This window comes from Pyrus communis, chromosome 15 (genome assembly GCF_041283825.1).
Source record: "Pyrus communis isolate YQ-2024b chromosome 15, ASM4128382v1, whole genome shotgun sequence".
NCBI lineage: Eukaryota > Viridiplantae > Streptophyta > Magnoliopsida > Rosales > Rosaceae > Pyrus > Pyrus communis.
The window spans coordinates 38,898,668-38,921,306 of record NC_142579.1 but is presented as its reverse complement, the minus strand read 5'-3'; the positions used below and the strand labels follow the sequence as shown (position 1 = coordinate 38,921,306).

The window sequence follows — 22,639 nt, the reverse complement described above, 5'->3', positions numbered from 1 at the left end:
ACCTTGTATACAAACCAAACTAACTTTATTACATGTAATTGCTGTATTACCGGTACAAGGGGGAAATACCTTTGAATTGCAGAAGAGAACTACGACTTATTTGTTTTTTCTTGCTTCTTGTCACCATAGCCATACTAAATTGGAGAATAGTTATTTTATCTTATTCTAGTAATATCACTGAATATTTCCATGGACCTTGTTCATCTTCTCGTCATGACCACCCACCCAGCCACCATAACCTGGGCCTGTGCCTGCCCCAATTCCGCCATCTCCTCCACTGCCATTACCAAATCCTCCGCCATTAGGAAATCCGCCACCATTACCAAATCCACCACCATTACCATCATACCCCATACCACTGTCACTATCACCACCAAAGCCCCCACCACCACCAGAGCCATAACCTCCGTAACCGTCAACTTTCAGCCCTCGAGAAGTAGTAGCCTCCTCACCATGCGAATTCTTTATCCCATGTTCCAAACCAAGTCTCTTGTCTATCAGAGCCCTCCATTGAATCCCTTCTCTGGTGGCTTCAACAGCTACATAACTAAAAAACCCCATAGCCAAGAAAATGAGGCTCCATGAAACTGCGTTGCTCCTTGCCATGACTTCTTCCTATACAATCGTACCTTCAAAAGGCAAAATATACCAAAGATTAGTATTGCAAAGGGAGAGAGAATGAGTGAGAGAGAAGAGAGCTCACCGCTGAGTTCTATGACGTTTTAGTCTTCCTCTTTACAAACTGTGAAGGGCCTTGATGGTCACTGCAGCAGAGAGGGCTTTGATCAAAGACCCTAACGAAATGAGGTAGGTTCCTTAGATTTATAAGGCGTATTGTGTATCATAGGGCATGAGTTTCTAAGAGTTGCACAGCAGATTGGCCAGAGGGGGGAGGGTACGGTTGCAGGTCTGCGTGATTACGATGACTGGTGCCAGCTTGATTCTGGTGGTGATGGCGATTTGCATGACCACAAGGCTTCAAAGTTGCTGCATTATAATTCTGCTTCTGGAACTTTATGCCAATACTTGTATTGGGCCTAGTAGTATATGGTCCATTCCTTTTCTTTCCTAGAGGTTTAAAACGAACAAGAACGGAGAATTTGGGCTTTTCTTAGAAAAAGAAACCGAGATGTATGGGCCTGAAAGATAAGAACTAAGAGGGCAATTGGGTCGGGTGAAGGCGACAAATTAGGAGGGCTTCTGTAGTGTACATGGCCAAGTACACATTTTTTTGTTAGCCGTTAGATGAATCTCAACGGCTAATATGGAACTGTAGCTCAAGTTACAAATGGGTTCTTGTGACCCAGTAGAAGAGTTACAACCTGACACCTGGAGTTCTCATTCCCCTCTCCCTTCCCCATCCCCTGGGCCCTGCTCATTTCCAATCTGAGTTTCTGACAACACCCTGGTTGGTTCCAGGAACAAAAAAAAATCCTTTCCTGGTCAAAAGCCTAAAACTCAGATTGAGATTTATGTGTTTTGAAATTGGACTTCAAATATCCACCAACATTTGAACCCTCTAAATCACCAACCTAAATTTGGGTCTGCTCGCGGCGGCTCCCACAAATGCCACCATTTCTTGCCGCCCCCACCACTGCCACCATGGGCGTGAATTGAATTCATGACACGTATTGTAGCAAAATTGTGTTTTCTGAGCTTTACATCCTGCAAATCCTTGTTGTAAGGGGAAAATTTTTTTTTCCTGTCAAAAATAAAAAGAAAAGAAAAAAGGGTTTTTTTACTCGGTTGCAAGTATAAACGAAATAATTCATCATGTCCGTCAATTTTAATCTAACGGTTATTATTCAGGTGTGTATTTAGTGATGTGCACTAGAAAAAAATCTGAATAAGTTAGATACATATTTTAAAAATCAATATCTAAACATGCAAGTGTGGGTATTGTAACCTCTTTATGCATTTGAGTTCAAATCTTTATCCACTCACTTTAGTTTAAAGTAAATTATCATTTGTATCAGGAAATAGTCAGACAAGTTTTACAGTCTCGGTAGTTTCCACACAATTTGTGTTTTAACAGGAAGCTTCCAACACTCGACCTCGTTCGCTACAGTTCATGCCATTAAATGATCAGGACGAGTACACGAGTTCTAATTCCATCAAAATTTTCCTCTCATGTCCCACGCATATAACAACTCATACAAAAAACTATTATACATGGACAAATGTCTTCGGATTTTTGTTCAAGACATTTATTTGTGTACAATAATTTCTTAATTGACAAATGTCTTGAACAAAAATCCGAAGACATTTGTCCATGTATAATAGTTTTTTGTATGAGTTGTTATCTGCGTGGGACATGAGAGGAAAATTTTGATGGAATTAATACCCGTGTACTCACCGTGACCATATAATGGTACGGACTGTAGCGAGTGAGGTCGAGCGTTGGAAACTTCCTGTTGAACGCAAGCCGACCCGGACCGACTGTATAATGCTGGAGCCGCCCACAGATAGGGTTTCTGTATGTTTCTACATGAAGATTTTATACTCATGGTCCCAATTAAAAGCTATACGTGGTCTAAAATAACAATAAGATTTTCATTTAAAAAAAGAAAAAAAAAGAAAAGGTTTGTTGAGCTAAAAGACAAAAGCAAAATAATCATGGGGTCCTGAAGCCCGATAAATTAGTCGGTTGTTTCCAGTTTGCCTCGCTGGTTAGAAGAAAACCCCAAAGAAAAAGAATGCGAACCAACGAGCTGATGGTCCCATATAATGTTTGAGGTTGAGATGCCCTAGAGCGACGGCAATCCTCCGGCAAAAGAGCATGCACTGGAGTGAGTTAATTTCAAAAATAGCATATCTCTACTAATTAATTAAATTTTTTTTGTCAATCAAAAGAGGATGAAAAGACAAATTAGTCTTCTATCACACAAAAAAATGATGGGCAATAATGTAATTTCACAAGTCCAAATTTTACTGTTTTTTATTGAAATCTCAGCTACAGATGATGTTAAAAAACCTTCAATATTAAAAATAAAAATAAAAACAAAAACAAAAAACAAATACCTCACACTCCCCCCACGTTCTCTCTCTCCTACTTTCCTTCTTATTTTCTAAAAAAATGTGTTCATGCACACAAAGTGTGTAGGCAAATGCTAGTACATAAAAGTGCAAAGGGCAACTCTCTAAAGAAAAAAGGGAGGGTTCGATAATTTGTAAGCTATGAATCTGCTTGATCGTGGTCACGAGTAAGGTGTAATTCCCAACTAACCTCCTCCAACCCCAATATGAGTGGATAACCGTGGTTTGCCATCAGTTGTCCCCCTTTTTTTTTCAAAATAAATATATGCATATATATGTGTGTGTGTGTGTGTGTGTATTACTATCAATGATGAACAAAATTACTCTCTATGCTGATAGAATTAACAAATATATGATGCTAATTATTGAAAGGGGGAGAGAGAGAGAGTTTATGAAGACTGATGGTTGTGTGTTCTAATCAGATAATAGACAATGCAACATACATAAGCGACTAATTAAGACCACCTTCTAATCTTCTAATTAATTAATTATTTGGAGTCATTGGGTGGGAGAGAAAATGACATTTCAGCAACAAATTACATAACTGTTAATTATGCATGTAGCAGTTGCTTCATGCATGCACGCATCGCCAACCAGTTTCCGGTTAGCTTTTTGCATCTAGATTATCACATGTGATTAAGCTCTTAATTACGTTTACAGAATGCACGTAGACGGTTTTAAATTACAAGGGAAATTTAGAAGAAGTCTATTAATTTAAAGTTAATTTTAGGGTTTATAGCGCAAATAATTAGCAGAAACTAGATGCCAATTGAGTGATAGAGATCCGATGGGGACAATTAGAAGCAGGTAAAAACAATGGAGGGGGCCGCAAAAGTAAGATTCCGTAAGCAACCTAGCTAGATTGGTGATTCTTTCTTTCACAACTCAATAACAAATTTCTTGCTTGTACTAAAGGAAACAGATTTTAAAAAAAAACTATTGCTTGCCTTAACATGATATATCATTGTTGAACATTATTGTAACGATCTTACGTCGGAAATAAGCAAAAGAAAAGACAATCGATAAACTAATTGTCCTCACACCGTGTTGTACTAGTAGGTGATTAAATGCAAGTTGAAATAATAATGGTGTAATTAATAATAGACCGTTGTTCTGATTATATGAAAATCGTGACAATCGTTGCTAATCGCAACTTCAAATTGATTAGCAAAGTTCACATTGCCATCACATGTTGTCAATCATTTCGGCCAAAACGGGGACTCCATCGAATGCGACATGAAATGATATAAGCTCGATTTGATACTTATGATCCAAACACATCTTCGTTGGAATCTCATAAATTTCACATAATTCTATATTGGTTTGAAACTGGAAGTTAGCTTAATTCACTAAAAAAGGTCCACAACATACTTTTTCCAATGCAATAAAGTTATTTTGTGCCTATTTTTCATTGATAAAAGGAGTATTTCCATGGGTTTGCTTTGGTATTGTGTTTATACTATCGTATTGAATGATCTCGATCCTTTAATTGCTATCCATATAATGCATATAGATCTGATTGCTAGTTGGGCCGGTTCGATGACTCTATGCGAATTAGCACTTTTAATCCTTATGATCTTGTTCTAGATCCATCATCAAACCATTAATTCATGTTTTACTACTTAAGATATACTTACAAATGCCAAATTTTACACTTTCAAACTTTCTGCTAAGCACTAAACCATATAAGGAGGAATCCAATGAGAGCTTCCACTCATGGATTATTGGTGGTAAGGTCCATTTTCCAGCTAATGGATTTAGGAGGAGGTGGTCCAATCAAGGATACAAACACATTACTTGCTTGTCTTTTACTTCCATGATTAAATTTTATATTAATAAATACCACAGTTTAAGTTAGGTTATTATGAAGTATGAACTAGTATTAGTGCATAATTCGCACAAGATAAACTAGATTAATATACGCTATCTATCTCTACCACTACCATGCAATATGCATGGTCACATTAGACGACCAATATTAATTCATTTTCAATATGCTGATGATTGCTGACATTTTCAAAAGCAAGGCTTACATGTAATGCATCAATTATCGTTTTTAAAAGTTATTTTTTAGTGGCACTAGAAGCACAAACGTTATTATACTAAATATTAGTTACTAACTGATGTTTCATTTGTTTCACTATACGGATCTACAATGAACCTTATCTATTCATATCAAATGAAAGACGACAATGTCAGTTGGTTACTAGAATTTAGCATACGATGTTGATATCTCTGGTTTTATTATCACTAGATAATCATCCTCAGCAGCCCACAATAGCCTAATTAATGTTAATGCTAATGTAAGTTGGATTTCCACTACAATTATCGGATGAAGGGATGATGATTACCTTAATGTGGAAGGGTTATCAGGATCAAAATTAGACGATAAATACCGAAAGAGCATTATACACCTAATTTGTTTGTAGGTCAATATCAGTTTTCTATGATGTCCAAAAACTCCAATTCACAATCCAAATTAAGAAGCAAAGTCGCTTGCAGCCAACCCCATTTACAATCAGAGAAACTTACATATGACTAAGACATTAAAATAATTGTATTACAAGTGTATCACACGCTATGTGTTTTAACTTGTCCTCGTACCATCCGATGATAGACTTCAGATACTGCGAACTCAGCTCATCGTCCAATTACATGTAAAATTTTCTCATGCCTAAAAGTAACGGCACAGAGACAAATTTAGTGAAAAATATCCATTCATCTGACAACGTCATTAGGTAGAGTAGGCGTATGCAGTACCTTATCCTTTAGGCTTTTATACTTTGTTCACAAGACAGTGGTAGAAATATGTGCAAAGAAAACCAGAAAATAATTGAGTCCTACTGATTAACCAAACTTAATAAAACCCAGCTTAATTAAGTATACTTAATAAGTAATGTTATTCATACCATGTTTTTGTACTACATTTTCATACCATCTTAGGTGGCATTTGATGTGGATAGCCACATCATTTGAATTAATCAGATTTTTAAATTTAGTTTACTATTTAATAAACTAATAATTAAGAAAAACTAGTTAATTAAATGATGATTGTGGTATACGAGAAGTCTTTCTCCTTCATTTCCTTGGGTTTTACAAATTTTTCAAATGATGTGGCTGTCCACATCAGATGTCACCTAATATGGTATAAAAATGTGGTATAAAAACATAATATGAATAACATTATTGATACTTAACTAGTTTTTTTTTTTTTTTTTCCAACTGTAGGTGTTTAGGCTGGCCCACTTAACAACACCAATTATGCAGGAACAAATCACTTTTCAAACCATAAGACTCAAATTTGCAATCACAAGAGTTTGTTAAAAAGAAGACAAAGCAATAACAAAAAATAAAAAAGAAAAAGGAAAATCTGATTTCATATGATTTTAATTTCCCACCATTAGTGTTCAAGCGGAGAATGTTTAAATAGAGGAGACGTATCAAACAGAATCTCTCAGTGCTACGTGAAAAGCACTTCCATTGGCACTGAAGAGCACTCCTCTCATCCCTGAAAACTCAGAAAATCTCAGAGCTTGCAGAAAACTGAAGATGAAGATATCCACTTTCATGCTTCTGCTAACGGTCATGCTTCTTGCTCTCTCTCACGTCTCCGCTATTGCGGAAGACAACGCGAGAGAGCAGCAGGTGAAAAAGACTTACATCATTCACATGGACAAGTCCGAAATGCCGGCAAGTTTTGAAGATGATCGTTTCGAATGGTATGATTCGTCTTTGAAATCCGTGTCGGATTCAGCCGACATGTTTTACGCTTACAAGACCATATTCCACGGCTTCGCCACCAGGCTAACCGCCGAGGAAGCTGGGCTGCTTGAGAAGCAGTTGGGAATTCTGTCCGTTCTGCCCGAAAGGAGGTACGAGCTGCATACAACTCGGACGCCCGAGTTTCTTGGATTGGAAAAAAGCGAAGCCCTCTTACCAGCGACGGATAAAGCGAGTGATTTGATAGTCGGACTGGTGGACACTGGCGTGTGGCCTGAGATCAAAAGCTACGATGACACAGGTCTCGCGGCGGTACCAAGTGGCTGGAAAGGGGTGTGTGAGGAGGGAACAAACTTCAACTCCTCGAGCTGCAACCGGAAACTCATTGGCGCGAGGTTTTTCTCTAAAGGGTATGAAGCTGAATTTGGACCAATCGATGTGAAAACAGAATCGAAATCACCACGAGATGATGATGGCCACGGAACTCACACCTCATCCACTGCAGCCGGCTCCGCAGTTTCAGGAGCTAGCCTCTTTGGTTATGCTTCGGGGACAGCGCGAGGGATGGCGCCACAGGCTCGAGTGGCCACATACAAGGCGTGCTGGCTTGGTGGGTGTTTCGGTTCTGATATCATAGCTGCAATGGAGAAGGCCATTGAAGACGGTGTCAATGTTTTATCTTTGTCTATCGGGGGACCACTGACTGATTATTACAAAGACACTGTTGCTATTGGAGCTTTCTCAGCCGTTGCACAGGGGATCCTTGTGTCGTGTTCAGCTGGTAATGGTGGGCCGGAAGTGGGGAGTTTGTCCAACGTTGCGCCTTGGATAACCACAGTCGGTGCTGGAACATTAGACAGGGATTTCCCGGCTTTTGTTAGCCTCGGAAGTGCAAAGAAATTCAGAGGTATATCGCTCTACAGGGGAACATCCTTACCCAGTGGATTACTTCCACTTGTATATGCTCGTGATGCAAGTAACTCCTCCAGTGGCGAGCTATGCGCTCCTGAAAGTTTGATTCCTGCAAAGGTTGCAGGGAAAATTGTGTTATGTGATCGAGGGGGACCGCCTAGGGTCCAAAAGAGTTTGGTGGTGAAACAGGCCGGTGGCTTAGGGATGATTTTGGCGAACACTGATGATTACGGAGAAGAACTTGTTGCGGATGCATATCTACTGCCTACAGCAGCAGTTGGTGCGATAGCTGGTGCTGCAATAAAAACCTATATTGCCTCCGATTCTAATCCCACAGCCACAATTGCGCTTGGAGACACGGAGTTAGGTGTGCAGCCCTCGCCTGTGGTGGCATCATTCAGCTCCAGAGGACCAAATCCAGTCACTCCCGAAATACTGAAACCAGACCTAATAGCACCGGGAGTAAATATCCTTGCTGGGTGGACTGGTGCAGTTGGACCAACCGGACTGAATGAAGATAAGAGGCGGGTCAACTTCAACATCATTTCAGGTACTTCCATGTCATGCCCGCATGTGAGTGGTTTGGCCGCCCTTGTCAAGGCTGCTCGTCCAGAATGGAGCCCTGCAGCCATCAAGTCTGCACTCATGACCACATCCTACACAGCATACAAAACTGGAGAACCCATCATAGATGTAGCAACTGGAAATCCTGCAACGCCGTTTGATTATGGTGCTGGGCATGTGGATCCGGTGGCAGCCCTCGACCCTGGCCTTGTTTATGATAATGTGGTTGAGGACTACTTCAGCTTCCTCTGCGCCTTGAATTATAGCTCAAGTCAGATCAAACTAACCACTCACAAAGACTTCACTTGTGATACAAGCAAGAAATACAGCCTCGGAGATTTTAACTACCCGTCTTTTGCTGTTCCTCTAGAAACATCTTCAGGCAAAGGGGGCGGGACAGGTGCATCAACAACTGTAAAATACACAAGGACACTGACCAATGTGGGTATCCCAGGAACATACGAGGTCTCGATATCTTCGCAGGCGCCATCAGTGAAGATTTCGGTCGAACCACAATCCCTGACTTTCAGTCAAGCATACGAGAAGAAAACATATACCGTTACTTTTGTTGCAGGTTCTTCGCCATCTGGTACAAACAGCTTTGCTCAGTTGGCATGGTCCGATGGGAAACACACAGTAGGTAGTCCAATTGCTTTCAGCTGGAAATAATTTAACAGCATTGAAGAACTGTTCAAACTCAGATGAGGGGTTTTGAGGTTCCTGCAAGAAACCCAATTGTATATTTCTTAGTAATTATGTTGTGAAATAATCCTGTACCTCTCGTATCGTAGCAATCGGCGATTGATTTTTTTTTTTTTTTTCACAGTTGAAATTAAAAGGAGAAAGAAGAACAGATGGAAAATTAATTGTACAGGAAACTGTATAAGGAATTGACACAAGGGCAATGAAAAGAATTACCAATTTGTATTCACTTACATGATATGTAACTAAAACAAGATGATCTAATCTCCCATTTTCTCACTTCTGGGCCCCTTTTTTTCCCCAAAAAGAAAGAACACCGGGGATCATATTGTAATCACCACACGTCGGTTGCAATTTCGAACACGACTTGAAACCTGCAAATGTGAATTGGACCACTTATCCACATCCCTTCATGAATGGAGCATATTAGTTCAGTCCTGTCCAAGAAACATATCTGCAAATGTGAATCAAATCCCACTTCCACTGGTGGAGGGCAATGCCACCAATGTTGCCCAAAAGCCAAAACAGTTTCTCCACTCTCCACCGGCGCCCGACCCAGCGCCAAGTCAATTACCTCCCCAACCGTTTGGCTGCGTACTGTCAATGCTGACGTCAGCCTACTTTCCCTTTTATCTTTTCTGTCGTGGGGCCCGCGAGGCCAGTCCAAATGTAGAGGGCCACAGGCACAGCAGTGATGCCGTTGGGCCGTTTGATCCTCAAGAAGCCCCAAAATTTTGAAATTAAAAAATTGAAAACCTAACATACGGAAATATTTTATTTTAAAATATCGAAAAAAAGGAGGAAAATAAAAAAAAATTGAACACTTTGTTGTGCGAAAATAGATCCATCTTCTCACGTGAATTTCATATGGAGGGAATCTCTGGCACTGTCAATTCTCATGTGCAGAACAAAGTAGAAAGATAATAACTGGAGAAAAACTCCCATATTTACCAGAAACTCGGAAGCTCTCAGACTAGCAAAGATTGAGAAGATGAGAATGTCGCTTTTCATACTTCCCGTAGCACTCGCGCTTCTGCTTCTCTCCCACATCTCCGCAAGCATAGAAGACGAGAGAGAGCAGCAAATGCAGAAGACATACATCATTCACATGGACAAGTCCAATATGCCAGCAAGTTTTAAAGATGACCATTCCCAATGGTACAGCACGTCTTTGAAGCAGGTGTCAAATTTGGCATATATGCCTTATATATACACCAATTCAGGCAACGGGGGAGCAGGTACCAATAAATACACAAGGACTCTAACCAATGTTGGTTCACCAGCAAGATACAAGGTCTCTGTGTTTATAGACCCAAAACTCGCAACGTCAGTGAAGACCTTGGTTGAACCAAAATCACCAAGTTTCAGTCAAGCAAATGAGAAGAAGACTTATACTGTGACGGTTGTTACCAGTGCCATGGCATCTGGTACAGATATTTGCCCGCCTGGTATGGTCCGATGGGAAACACATAGTGAGTACGCCCATTGCTATCAGCTGGTTTTAACTTTAGCAACATTCCTGAACCTAATTTACCTTCAGATCATGGGAGATGGCAGCTCCTCTGCTGAACCATAGTCGCTGATATGGTGCTTATAAATGTACTGCGTTGTGAAATAAAAAATCTGTGGTTTTTTTTTTCAGTTTTATATTTTTGTCCTTGTTATCACCTAGAACACATTAATTTAGTGTCTTCTGGAGATAAATATTGAGAATTATACTGAATTAGAAGTTTAAAAGAGACATACGGAAATTTAAAAAATCATCATATAACTAGAAATTCAAAGAGCTGTCTCCAATGCAATCATCATGAAATCAATCACAATGAAACATCTTGAAGTTACAATAACGAAAAAGCTAAAATATAAACTAAAACAAAGTCCAACTATCATTCTGTATCCTCTTCAGACTGACAAACAGGGAGGTAATAAGTATCGAGCTGCCAATACTTTTGTTTGACACCTTCCCGAACTTGTTTACCTAAACAATCCTTAGCGGGCAATGGAATGAACTGTGTAGAGTAACCCAAATTCTGCAGTTCTAGTGAAACCAAGTGACAGTAAACGACATGGAAGAACACATTACCTCCGCAAAGGCCATTGAAGAACGAATAGATCCCGCTGGCTTCAATAACTTGGGAAGATGCCGGTGGAACTCTCTCAAGTCTTCGTAGTACTCTCCGTAGGTGTCAAAGAAAATCCCTGCACAAATGAACTAAACAGTTCATAAATTCACAAATTGAAGCTTAAACAGCCAATTGAATTAGCTCATTTCTACTTCACCACCATCATAAGATTTAAGCTGAGGTAGCACATCCTGCCATCGACCGAATATTATGTTCACGTTATCCTTCTGTGCCCAACCGGTTTGAATCATACGCTGATAAACCTCAGGGTGAGCCTCAACGATGGTATGCGAAGCGGGGGAGTATTTCCGAATGGTTGTATCCACAATCCCCATTCCGAATCCAATATTCAACACAAGGCCACCTCCGGAACAAACCGCTTTTGCGTGTGCCTCCATTAACGGATGCTCCCGGGCCATCATCACCGCCTTACAATTCGAGTCCATCAGCTTATCCTTTCTAAAGCTCACTGTGTCTTCCAAACAATCGCCATCGCTATCCCCGTCCTTCTTCTCCCTCCTCGCAATCGTTCCGAGTACCAATTCTGCTTGAATCCCTAATATTCAACTCACATTAATCCAACACTTTCATTTCTGATTCATACGAAAATCCAAATTACATTCATTTTCTAATTTCTATGCTGAGCACGTACCGGCATTGAGGAGTATATCGTAGGCGTCCTCGTGGCCTGCCTCCATGGCGAAATCGCCTGCGGAGAGGCTGGAAGGGGATAAGGCGTTCCTGGGCGCGCCAGCTTCTAGAAGGGCAGTGACGGCATCGGCGTGGCCCAATTTGGCAGCGTGCATCAGCGGATTGAGGCCTTCGCCATCCAAGTACGTAACGTCAGCTCCGGCGAGTATTAAAGCTTTCAGCTTCTCGGTGTCGCCGTTCCTCGCCGCCTCGCATAGTTGCGCGCCTTCTTCCATGTCTGTGTCACTGTAGTGTTGGTCAAAACCGTGGTCAACATTCATAAAGGGTGCGCTCTTCTATTTGCACCCAGCATTTGTGCTCTTCTCATCCAACAAAATTTGAACGTCCAGTTTTACTCCTCAAACACTTCAAAAGGAGAGATTTTTAAGTATACTCGGAACACATAACGGTGGATCACATATAATTACACAAGTGGTGAAATTTTTTTTTTTCAAGTGTCCCACAATTTGTATAATTGTGGTGTACCAAACCATGTTCTGATCATATTAAAAAACCTCTCATTCAAAAAGACTATCGGCTAAAAATAGATAAAAAAATTAAATATCGATATTCAAGTGGGTACTTCACATATCAAAAAATAAATAAAAAAACACAAAAAATATATTATTTTCTTCTCTTTAATTCAGCAGTTAGATGTATAATCATTAGAAAATCCTTGTGCGTGTTTTATAGGCGTAAAACTGAGGGTACAATTGGAAGCTACAATTTTGCTGGGTAGAGACAGCATAAATGGTGGGTGGAAAATAAGTAGACCGTTAATAAATGTTGAGTGAAAATAAAAGCATACTCTAAATGTAGAAGAAGAAAAGGAAGAGCTACAAGGGCAGGCAGCAAACACTACACATTACAAACAACATTCCCTCCAACAAAAGATCAAAAGTAAGATACGGAGGTTCTTCAAACCAAGTACAATTATGGCCAAAATGAAGAGCACAGTGAGCTAGGCGGCAGGCAACCTCATTTACTTGACGATGCATGTGGGTATAAGGCGGAGCGGACGTTTCATACTTTAACCGTGAAAGTTTCGCTATGTTGAAAGCTTGAAGCGCATGACAAGTTGGAACATGCCGACACCATTAAATTCCTTTTTGGAAATGTCATCCTGATTATTTTGTTCATTGATTTTATTTGGTTTATTCAATAAAAAAAATCATAAATAAGCAAAAGTGTGTATTAAGAGAAAATTAATATACGAAAATCACTTCTCATCTATTTACGCTGACATTAAGTTTGTAGTATACAAATTCAACACACATTTGATTAGACATTAGGCTTAAGCAAAGCAATTTGTAGAGCTAGTAAAACACGACAATGCATTAATAGTCATAAATTAAAATCAGCATACTCAAACACGAACAACTCATCGTTGTTTTTTAAGTAGAATGAACTCAATTCAAGTCCTTATAAAATCATTCTTCAATAGCAAAAATGGGCAAGGAAAACGATTGAGAGAAAAAGGAAATAGTCAAGAAAATTGTTAAACTAGAGAAGTAGCGATCATAAAAGCCAAGGCAGTCGTCAATGGAACACAATCCACGTACGCGGTGGCGCATCGCCATCGCCATCGAATCGACCAATTTTGACCCCTCTCCAAAACTCTGAACTGCATCAAACGACATCGTCCTGGGATTTCTAGAAACCCCAATTATTCGCGGAGTTTCGCATAAACCCGCGACAGTCCTCAGCATTTTAGATAAAATACAAAAAATCGTTGTTTATATATTTTAAGCCCCCCCCCTCCCCCCCCCCCCCCCCCCCTCTCTCTCTCTCCCAACCCAAATCTTGTTTCACCTGCAAATCCAAATTGCATCGCCGAAATAACGGAATCTCTCCTCACCCAATTTCTCTTTTTACCCTCTTTGTCTATTTCTCATTTCTATTTGCTTCCACTGTCAATTTTGAACTCGAATTCATTTGGGATTTAATCATTTATCGAGCTAGGGTTCATTTGTATTTTGTTTGAATAAAACAAGATTGGCTGGTAATTTGGGGTGATTAACTAATGACGTCAGGTTTTGATCGGTGGGAGAAAGATCCATTTTTCCCCGCGGCCGAGGAAGTTCAAGAATCCGCCGACAGGTAGCATTTCTCATTGTTCGTTTCTGTTATTTATTGGGCTCCAATTTTACATAAGTCCATCAATTTGTATTTTTTTTTTCAAATAAAGTTTCAATTTTTCTACGTTTATTGCAATTTTGAATTGCATCTGTAATTTGATAGCTTCCAGCTCATTTGAATCAAATCCCATCTTTAGGCAACGTTCAGCACATTTTTTTTCGTTTTGGTCCCCAATTAATTAGAATTCATGAATTACGATTTTATCTTCTATTGTTTTCCTCCACATGTTGTCAACATTTACAATTTGTTTATAACCCATTGAGTAATCGGTGTTTATCCGCGATGTGTTTGCTTTTAAAACCGGAATTGGGGTTTTTGTCTGCACTTGTTCTTCAAATGCAATGTGCATTGAATTGAATGCTGAGGATGATAAGTTTTTGTTGTAAATGGTATGTTAATTTGTTTTTTATGTGGTTCTGAAGGATGGAATCTACACATCGAACATGGATCCACGCCAGGAAAGACGCTTCCAGGATGTGGGATCCTGAGGAACTTGGCAGGGATCTGCGAACAACTCTTGGAACTACCAAATGGCAGGTCCTCTTCTTTCTATGCTCCCTCAGCTTTGGCTGTTGCCCTTTAGGCTGAGCAACATTATGAATTGGTATTAGGCCCGTATCAGTGTAGTGAATAATTGTTTGAAATTTTGGTGGCAATGCAGTTAGAGGAGTTTGTACGAGCAGTCAGGTCAAGTTATGCGAGAAGGTCATGTGAAGACGCAAGAGACAGGCACCATCAATTCATTGTTGCCATCGAGGATCAGGTTTCCAAAATTGAAAAATCGTTAAAGGAGGCTGCCCTTTCTGAGGGCAAGGCTACTCAACCTTGGGTGCGTTTGGATGAAGGGGAGTGCAATGAACTTGCGTTTTTTCTTTCTGGGCCATCTGCATCTGAAGAGAAAGTTATTGCCAAGGGTAACGACAGGGATGTTGAAAACCCACGAATGACAGATGGAGATACGGCACCAGGTAGTTCGAAGAACTCATGTGGTTCGACTGAGCTGGGCTCCCAGAAGACTAGGGAGGAGAAGCCACATGGGCATAGGAGGACAGCTAGTGCTAGTGCTGACATTGGTGCCTTGAAGATTGCAGTTTTCGACGACGGATACGTACCAAGTACTTCTGCTATGATGGTTGAGCATCCTGTACGAAAGATTCCAAGTATGTCTGGGTTTCTTAGTTCCATGGAAACCGCATCAAAGTTGAAGTGGTCAAAGAATGGTTTTAGGAAGTGGAAGGCAGTGGACTGTCATGAAGACGCTGATGCTGCATTGTTGCCATCTACTCAGTTAACTAGGGTATGTATGCTGTACTCCTTTGATTTAATTTACTACGAGACCTTACATCCTTGGCATTGTGTTACTAATGATTAAAATTCTTGTTTTCCGTTTAGGGCATCAATGCTTGCTTTGAAAAAAATAAGAGTTGTTTGGATAGTTGCGATGAATGTTACGATAAACCATTGTATGGCTGGTACGGAGCTATTCAAAGACAACTTCAAAGGTCTCAGTACTATATGCAATATAGTTGGCCTGCCCGCGTAGCTCTTTGGATTGTTATTCTCCTTTTCTTGATTGGTAAGCTTCACAAAACCCTGCCAATGTTGAGATGCAATTTGGACATGAATGTTTGTCCGAATAGCTAAGCATATGTGTTGCTTACCCAGCTAATTCATCTTCCGAATGATTTTTTTTTTAAATGTTTGTCGTGATGAACCGAGTCTGTCTTTTTCTGTCAATTCTTGTTGACGGGTATTTTTGTATTCATGAGTTTGGCATTTTCGTTCTTTGCAGTTTTAATAGCATTGCGTGCGATCTGAGCTGTGGTAGATCACGACAGCGCAAGGAGAAATCTGTCAATCGATGGACATAGAAGTAGGAATATTGTGTTCAAATGAATACATTATTCTCACACATTGTTGAAGTGCCAAGCGGTGAGCACAACCTAGAGAACCGTCAAAGGATTCCACTTTTGTTTTGCTGTTTTCCTCCTCCAATTTTGATACCTTTGAAGGAGGGAAAACTCTCTTGTATTATAACTACAAGCAATATCAGAGAAAATCGTAAGCCGAAAGATATTCGCTATGTGCTACTGCATCTCGTAATATAATTTTTTCGTTTCTCTTTCGTGTAACTTCATGTACTGGTACTGATTCTGTAGCTTATAACATATAGAAATTTTAAGCTTACTTTCGATATGACCAACACAGTTGTGTAAGGTAGAAGCGGCGTTCATTTGGAATCGAGAGAGAGAGATATTCTAGAAACTCAAATTGAAGTATTGCATACATCAAACAATCCTCCCCTTTTTCTCTACATTAGCACCCTAAGTCGGCTTGCGTAGCGACGTTAGTTGGGTCTGCAGTTACGAGTTCAGACACGGAAATGATGAGGAAATGGCGTGACGAAGAGCCATCGCGAGGCACGAATGTCCTGGTTGCTTTTCTGTACAGCATCATCATGTTCCTTCTTGCCGAAGTCTATGCCCTGGATGTGACCCCAGATGAATGATACTGACTACCAAAGGCGGTGCCAAAGCCCCATAATGATGTACACATAATGATGCGACTGACATGGATCCGATACATTCTGAAACTATAAACGAGAGTATCCGGTTTGATTAAAAGGAAAAGGGTATACCTTACGTACACCAAGGCCCAAGAAGCTCAAAGGCGTGCCTGTAGCAAAAACATGTTGTATAACATGTCAGTATGAAAACAAATTAGTACTTGGTGGTTTCGCGGTCGATCACATATAAATAAGTATAAATAAGCATGACAATTCATTAATACTAGTTGATGGGGGCGAACAAATACTAAGCACAAAATATGATCAAGTAAACACTAGTCAATTGATAATCATCCAACTATTAGCATGCTTTTGAGGTTTGTAAACAGGGTTAACTGTGTTCAATCGGGAGATAGACACCGTTGAAATTTCTCACTCTGGATAACGGAGAAGAACCACCTACCATTCCTTTCAATTAAATTGCCCTCCCTCCAAGAAAAAATGGATTCCATTTACATCACATCAGTCTTGAACAAATGTTCACCCAACTACATATGACAGTGAAGAAGCACGTAGAGGATGAACCAAATGAAATCATCTGCTTACTGTCCCTTCACGAGTCGCTACAAAATTTCCTTTTCTTAAAGATAGGACAGAGACACCGTCAAATGACCACAAAAACACAAGATTCACGAAGATGATAAGGTGATCAGAACACCACCACCTCCTCCTCCTCATCCATACTTCAACCATTGAGAATTGGTCCTTTCAGGAGTCACAATACGCGAACTACACACTTCGAAAGTTTTTTATTCTTTTCTCAAGCACCGCAATTATATTCACTTTTGACACCATTTGCCTAGTGGCTGCACAATATGCATCTAGATGCGTACGTTGTAAACTTGTAACAATTTATAGAAATGCCCAACTAATACAAAACTATGCTACGAAAATAAGCACAAAAAACTGTTTCAATTCTTCTAATTCACAGTCCGGTTCGAATTGTTATAAAGATTAAACATTTTCACAAAGATGAATTGGAAAATGCAATCAAAATCGAACAGGGAGAAGGAACTAACCTCCGAAACCCCATCCAACGCCGAAACCGCAGCCAGCACCAAATCTTGAAGAAAACAAACTGAATTGGTCACGACCTCATCGCACATAAAGATTATAACCCAATAAGCTTCCTGAAATCGTACCGAATCCTACTCCAGCTCCATTGAAGTTGGTTAGCACCATCGCTGTTTGCAGGTCGGAACTAGAGATCAAGATTCAGCATTTACATATTCAGTGTAAATTTAAGTGAATAATAATCAAATTAATCGGGAATTTGAGTGGCCGAAGTTCATGTGAAATCAAGGAGGGACATACCTACGAGCCTCCAATAATGGCGACCGGGTCCGAGTCCGACTGCAATGAGGTGTGCTTAACACTCTCCGCTCTTCGTTTGTTTATCAAACCAGCTAAAATGAACCGCGGGCCAGTCGGCTCTCAAATGAAGCCCTTTACGGAATGGCTGTACCCCTTGCAGGCTTGGGCCAGCCCATGCATTCCTTTCAATAGAACTTACGTAATTTGTTTTTCCCGCCAAGAGGCAAAGAAATATTTGAAATTATTACAACTTTTATATAGAAGGATATTGGGTCGTGCTTATTTCCTCAATTGTGAAAGTCGTTGTCGTACTTATTTCATCAAATGTGAAAGTCGCATAATAGTATTAAAGTACAACAATCCAGTATAAAATATTACAATTTTTATATACGTCATTTATAAGAAGTACGAGTATGAAGTAGGGGTCCGTATCCCCACAAAGAGGGAGTCAACTGAACATCTCGGGCATTGGCGGGAATTTCGCCTGCTGTAAGCTTTTTCGCGGGAGGCCAAGATGCGCCGCATGCCAAATCATAAATGCATGATTTCGACTAGCTGGATAAGGCATTACATTAGGTTTCAGGGTCCTGCGTCCCTCAAAATGTTAAGAGGTTTCGTTACTCATCTTTTATGTAAGGAGAATATAGGGGAGGAAAGATAATATAAGTTCGTTTACTGCATCCCGGTCAGCATATTGAACCTATCCTAATTTTAACTATTTACTCTCACTCCACAAAAGTTAGAAACTTATGATTACTATTATTGATTGCATGATTATATAATTCTATTTTAAATCTTCATTAGCATAAGGTGTTATTTAATAACACAGATAAATAAATGTATTGAATCCTTACATGACGGCATGAGTTTAAATTCCGTTAATAGTTATTCTAATAAAATCTATCGTTTGACAAAAAAAAAAAAAAAAAAAACAAATAACACAGATAACTAGATGACAAAGATCCATGTTGGCTACAATGTGGACAAGTCTTGTAGCCCATGAACAATGTCACGAACTTGCGGCTGACGCTGGAGGGTGGGGGCTGCCGCCTTTGTCATGGCTCTTGTTAAAACGCCAAAATAGTCTCTTTATGTGCTTCACCGGCCAGACAGTCCGCCTCATACAAGGGCTAAGTTGCAACGATTTGTAATTTTGGAGATGCAGTTTGCTAATATATAGACTTCAGGGACCAATTTAATGGACATTTAACGGAAAATTACTTTTGGACTAAATTTACTAACACAGTATCACCACGAAGACTTAAATCCTAATTTTTTAACCATATGACTTATCTTCTAATTACCTTATTACCATGAGTACCGTTTATCCGATTAGGCATTTTTTATATTATTGGGAGTGGGCTTGGAGCTGGGCCTTAATCTCATCCGAACAAAATAAGATAAAGCCTCCACGGAAGTGTTAATACATGGCACAATTAATCATCTAGAGGATAAAGACATTGCAACCGCAACTCCCTGTGAGTATATGGCTCAGAAATGTTGTAAATCGAAGACTGCAAGTTAGAAATCCGATCAAAAAACTTGTGAAAGTAATTTACAATTTCTCAGAGAATTCCAAATCCAAGATCATGAGCTGGTGGTGGGCCGGAGCTGTTGGCGCTGCTAAGGCAATCACAACCACAACTCCTCCTGCATCGATCCCTTCCAATTTTTAATTTATTTTTTCCTAAATACCCTTTTTAATTCCCATTTTTGCAGAAAAAATTCGATGAAGAGGAACCGCCGCGAACTCCCCAGAGCGTGGGTCTCGTGATCGGCGTCACCGGCATAGTCGGCAACAGCCTCGCCGAGATCCTTCCCCTCTCCGACACCCCTGGCGGCCCATGGAAGGTCTACGGCGTCGCGCGCCGTCCCCGCCCCAACTGGAACGCCGACCACCCTGTCGAGTACATCCAATGCGACATCTCCGATCCCGACGATGCCAAAACCAAGCTCTCTCCGATAACCGACGTAACGCACATCTTCTACGTCACATGGACCAATCGATCCACCGAGGCAGAGAACTGCGAGGCTAACGCCGTTATGCTGCGCAACGTTCTGAATTCCGTTATACCGAACGCACCGAAGCTCCAGCACGTGTGCCTCCAGACAGGGGCCAAACACTACGTCGGGCCGTTCGAGTTGTTCGGCAAGATTCAACCTCACGAACCACCGTTTACGGAGGATCTGCCCAGATTGGACGCCCCGAATTTCTACTACACCCTTGAGGACTTACTGTTTGCGGAGGTGGCGAAGAAGGAGAACTTGACTTGGTCGGTGCACCGACCCGATGCGATATTCGGGTTTTCCCCTTACAGCATGATGAACATCATTGGCACGCTGTGCGTGTACGCCGCGATATGCAAGCACGAGGGGAGGCCACTGAAGTTTCCGGGAAGCAAAGCGGCGTGGAACTGTTACTCGGTGGCGTCGGATGCGGATCTGATAGCAGAGCAGCACATATGGGCGGCGGTGGACCCGTATGCGAAAAATGAAGCGTTTAATATCAACAACGGGGATGTGTTCAAGTGGAAGCATTTATGGAAGGTGCTGGCGGAGCAGTTTGGGATAGAGGAGTACGGGATTGATGAGGGAGGCGGGAGGCTGAGCTTGGTGGAGCTGATGAAGGGGAAGGAGAAGGTGTGGGAGGAGATAGTGAGGGAGAACGAGCTGCAGCCGACGAAGCTGGCGGAGGTGGGAGTGTGGTGGTTTGTGGATGTTTGGTTGAGCGGAGAAGGGTTGTTGTGCAGCATGAACAAGAGTAAGGAGCATGGGTTTTTGGGGTTTAGAAATTCCAGGAATTCGTTTGTTACTTGGATTGATAAGATGAAGGCTTTCAAGATTGTGCCGTGATCGACTGATTACTGTTTTGAAATAATTTTGTCCTCAATGTGGTGATGGTGGTGTTTGGGTTTTGGGGAGATTTTGTTGTGGTTTTTCTTGCTCTTGTTCTACTTGAATTCACAATAAATTATACAAAGTTACTTTGTTGTATGGAGATAGCTAAATGTGCTATCGAGCTTCATCATCTTTTTCTCCTCAAGTTTTTTAGATGGTTTTCTAGCATGTGGATTGGATAAATTAAGCGACACGTACATTTTTCGATTCGATCAGATTCATTAGTTTGTAGAGCTATTCACTCGATTGCAGATATTTCTGAAACATGTTAGAAGGACAATGGGAAAAAGGAACAAAAAAAAAAAAAAATGGAATAGTGAAAATGACTACCAATTCCAAAATTTTACCCCATTTTGTTTAGACTTTTTAGCTATAATGGTCCTTAAGATTTGTCTCTTATTAATCATTTTGTTCTCCTATGAAAAATCTTTATTTTTAAATAAGGATACAATAACAAAAATACTCTCAACTTTTTATCAAATCATTTGGCCTATTGTTTATTAAATTGAGGATATTTTTGTTATTTTGGTCCTTATTTAATATAATTTTCTATAAATGATTAAAATAATTGATGGTGAACAAACTCATGATCATTTCTATTGATTTTAAATCTCAGGAACCAAAGTTATAAATTATACTAATCTTAAAAGATCATTTTGGTTAAAAAAACCTTTTGTTTAATAAATGGAATCGCTAGTGGGTTTCTTTCCGCTCTCTTTTCTCATCACTTATTTTAAGGAAATTTTATTTAAACTCATCTAACTTATTTTTACACTCAACTTACTCTTTGCACCCATTTAATTTTTAACTAAATTATTAATATCTCTTTAAACCCAAATTTAATACCTAATATACCCCCATAAACCCAATTCAATATGTGAATTTATTTTTACACCTATTTGATTTTTAGAAGCTAGATTTGATGGGAGGAAGCTCCTCCTGTAATTTGGCAAGGAAGTGGTCTATAATTCGTACCACCAATCTGAACTTGATTTCTTTGGTCTACCCCCGTACTTATTCCATTCCACAGGACACTCCCACCAGGACTTTGCATGGGGCCGCCATGCTCCTTGATAGGCCACCCAAACAAATTAGGATCAGTGGATGCTTTTGTGGCAAGTGACTCCATGCACCTTTTTGGAATGTTGAGTTCTTCAACATAAGGGAGAATGTCATCACAAGTTTGAAATTGCTGATCGTATCGAAGTTAGATCATGGTTTTCTAATTGCAACTCATGGTTTGCCAATTCATAAATTGAAACCAAACGAACAAAAAATTCATAAATTGAGTCATATCTTGATTGGAGGATTCAAAACTTCAAAATCACCATCCATCAATAAAAAAAACATATTTTTCTCTATGAGAGCTATTAGGGTTTTAGCTATAATGAATGTAGGATAAACAAAGAGTGATCGTAGGTTATTATAATGTTTGGGTTTATTGATAAATTTGAGTTTTATTATTAATTTCATTTTGTACTTAATAGTAATTATGCAATAGGATAAAATAGAAAATTAACATTTAAAATTTAAATTGAGGTTTAAATAAAATTTCACTTTATTTTACATTTCCGAATGCTTCTGATTTTGAAGTTACCAAACACAAACGGAAGCAATCTACCATTCAAAAGCCTCATTTCTCAAAGACAAACGTAGATCTATCAATGTAGCCCAAATGGACCCAAATTCTAATCCAAATCAAACGTGATTAGTAGGAGTATTTTAGGTTCTCAATCAACTAATTTGATCACGATTATAATCACATAACCCATTAGCTTAATGAACTTTGTTGATACGGAAATCATAGTGGGTCGGTCAAAGAAGGTCAAAATAATAATTGGATTAAAACCTAAGGTCTAAACAAGAGAAGAACCAAACGTAGGCCCAATGGCCCAAAATCCTAGGCAGGGATCGATCACCCATGGCCCAATTGTCGCGGGAGGTTGGTTGATACGCCTCTGTGCGACCAACTTTA

General features: G+C 40.0%; 3 protein-coding genes, 1 long non-coding RNA gene and 2 pseudogenes across 7 annotated transcripts; 3 read left to right on the top strand and 3 right to left on the bottom strand.

Moving 5' to 3' along the window:
- Window positions 1–3: 3 nt before the first annotated feature.
- Window positions 4–843, bottom strand: LOC137713752 (uncharacterized). Its single transcript, XM_068453104.2, has 2 exons — window positions 704–843; window positions 4–629 (listed from the first exon to the last, which is right to left on the bottom strand). Exon 2 carries the CDS (start codon window positions 604–606, stop codon window positions 175–177), a length of 432 nt encoding a protein of 143 aa, XP_068309205.1. The 5' UTR covers window positions 607–629; window positions 704–843; the 3' UTR covers window positions 4–174.
- A 5,460-nt stretch (window positions 844–6,303) lies between these two features.
- On the top strand, window positions 6,304–9,163 carry LOC137736455 (subtilisin-like protease SBT1.7 pseudogene; annotated as a pseudogene). The gene has a single exon (XR_015956616.1). The product of XR_015956616.1 is annotated as a subtilisin-like protease SBT1.7 pseudogene (transcript).
- Window positions 9,164–10,681: 1,518 nt separating this feature from the next.
- LOC137729199 (protein arginine N-methyltransferase 2-like) lies at window positions 10,682–12,195 on the bottom strand (annotated as a pseudogene). Its single transcript, XR_015956617.1, has 3 exons — window positions 11,710–12,195; window positions 11,218–11,613; window positions 10,682–11,133 (listed from the first exon to the last, which is right to left on the bottom strand). The product of XR_015956617.1 is annotated as a protein arginine N-methyltransferase 2-like (transcript).
- A 1,086-nt stretch (window positions 12,196–13,281) lies between these two features.
- On the top strand, window positions 13,282–16,018 carry LOC137746751 (uncharacterized). Of its 2 annotated transcripts, XM_068486763.2 has the most exons (5): window positions 13,282–13,847; window positions 14,309–14,423; window positions 14,548–15,183; window positions 15,279–15,462; window positions 15,679–16,018. In XM_068486763.2, exons 1-5 carry the CDS (start codon window positions 13,771–13,773, stop codon window positions 15,702–15,704), a joined length of 1,038 nt encoding a protein of 345 aa, XP_068342864.1. In that variant the 5' UTR covers window positions 13,282–13,770; the 3' UTR covers window positions 15,705–16,018. The 2 variants fall into 2 exon arrangements, with proteins under 2 accessions (XP_068342864.1, XP_088541689.1); XM_088685563.1 differs by lacking the exon at window positions 13,282–13,847 and having other exon boundaries at window positions 14,309–14,419.
- Window positions 16,019–16,054: 36 nt separating this feature from the next.
- Window positions 16,055–17,928, bottom strand: LOC137746761 (uncharacterized). Its single transcript, XR_015956618.1, has 3 exons — window positions 17,767–17,928; window positions 17,472–17,653; window positions 16,055–16,562 (listed from the first exon to the last, which is right to left on the bottom strand). It is a non-coding gene; the product is annotated as an uncharacterized LOC137746761 (long non-coding RNA).
- A 1,265-nt stretch (window positions 17,929–19,193) lies between these two features.
- LOC137732297 (3-oxo-Delta(4,5)-steroid 5-beta-reductase) lies at window positions 19,194–20,764 on the top strand. Its single transcript, XM_068471608.2, has 2 exons — window positions 19,194–19,394; window positions 19,486–20,764. Exons 1-2 carry the CDS (start codon window positions 19,356–19,358, stop codon window positions 20,617–20,619), a joined length of 1,173 nt encoding a protein of 390 aa, XP_068327709.1. The 5' UTR covers window positions 19,194–19,355; the 3' UTR covers window positions 20,620–20,764.
- The last annotated feature ends 1,875 nt before the right edge of the window (window positions 20,765–22,639 follow it).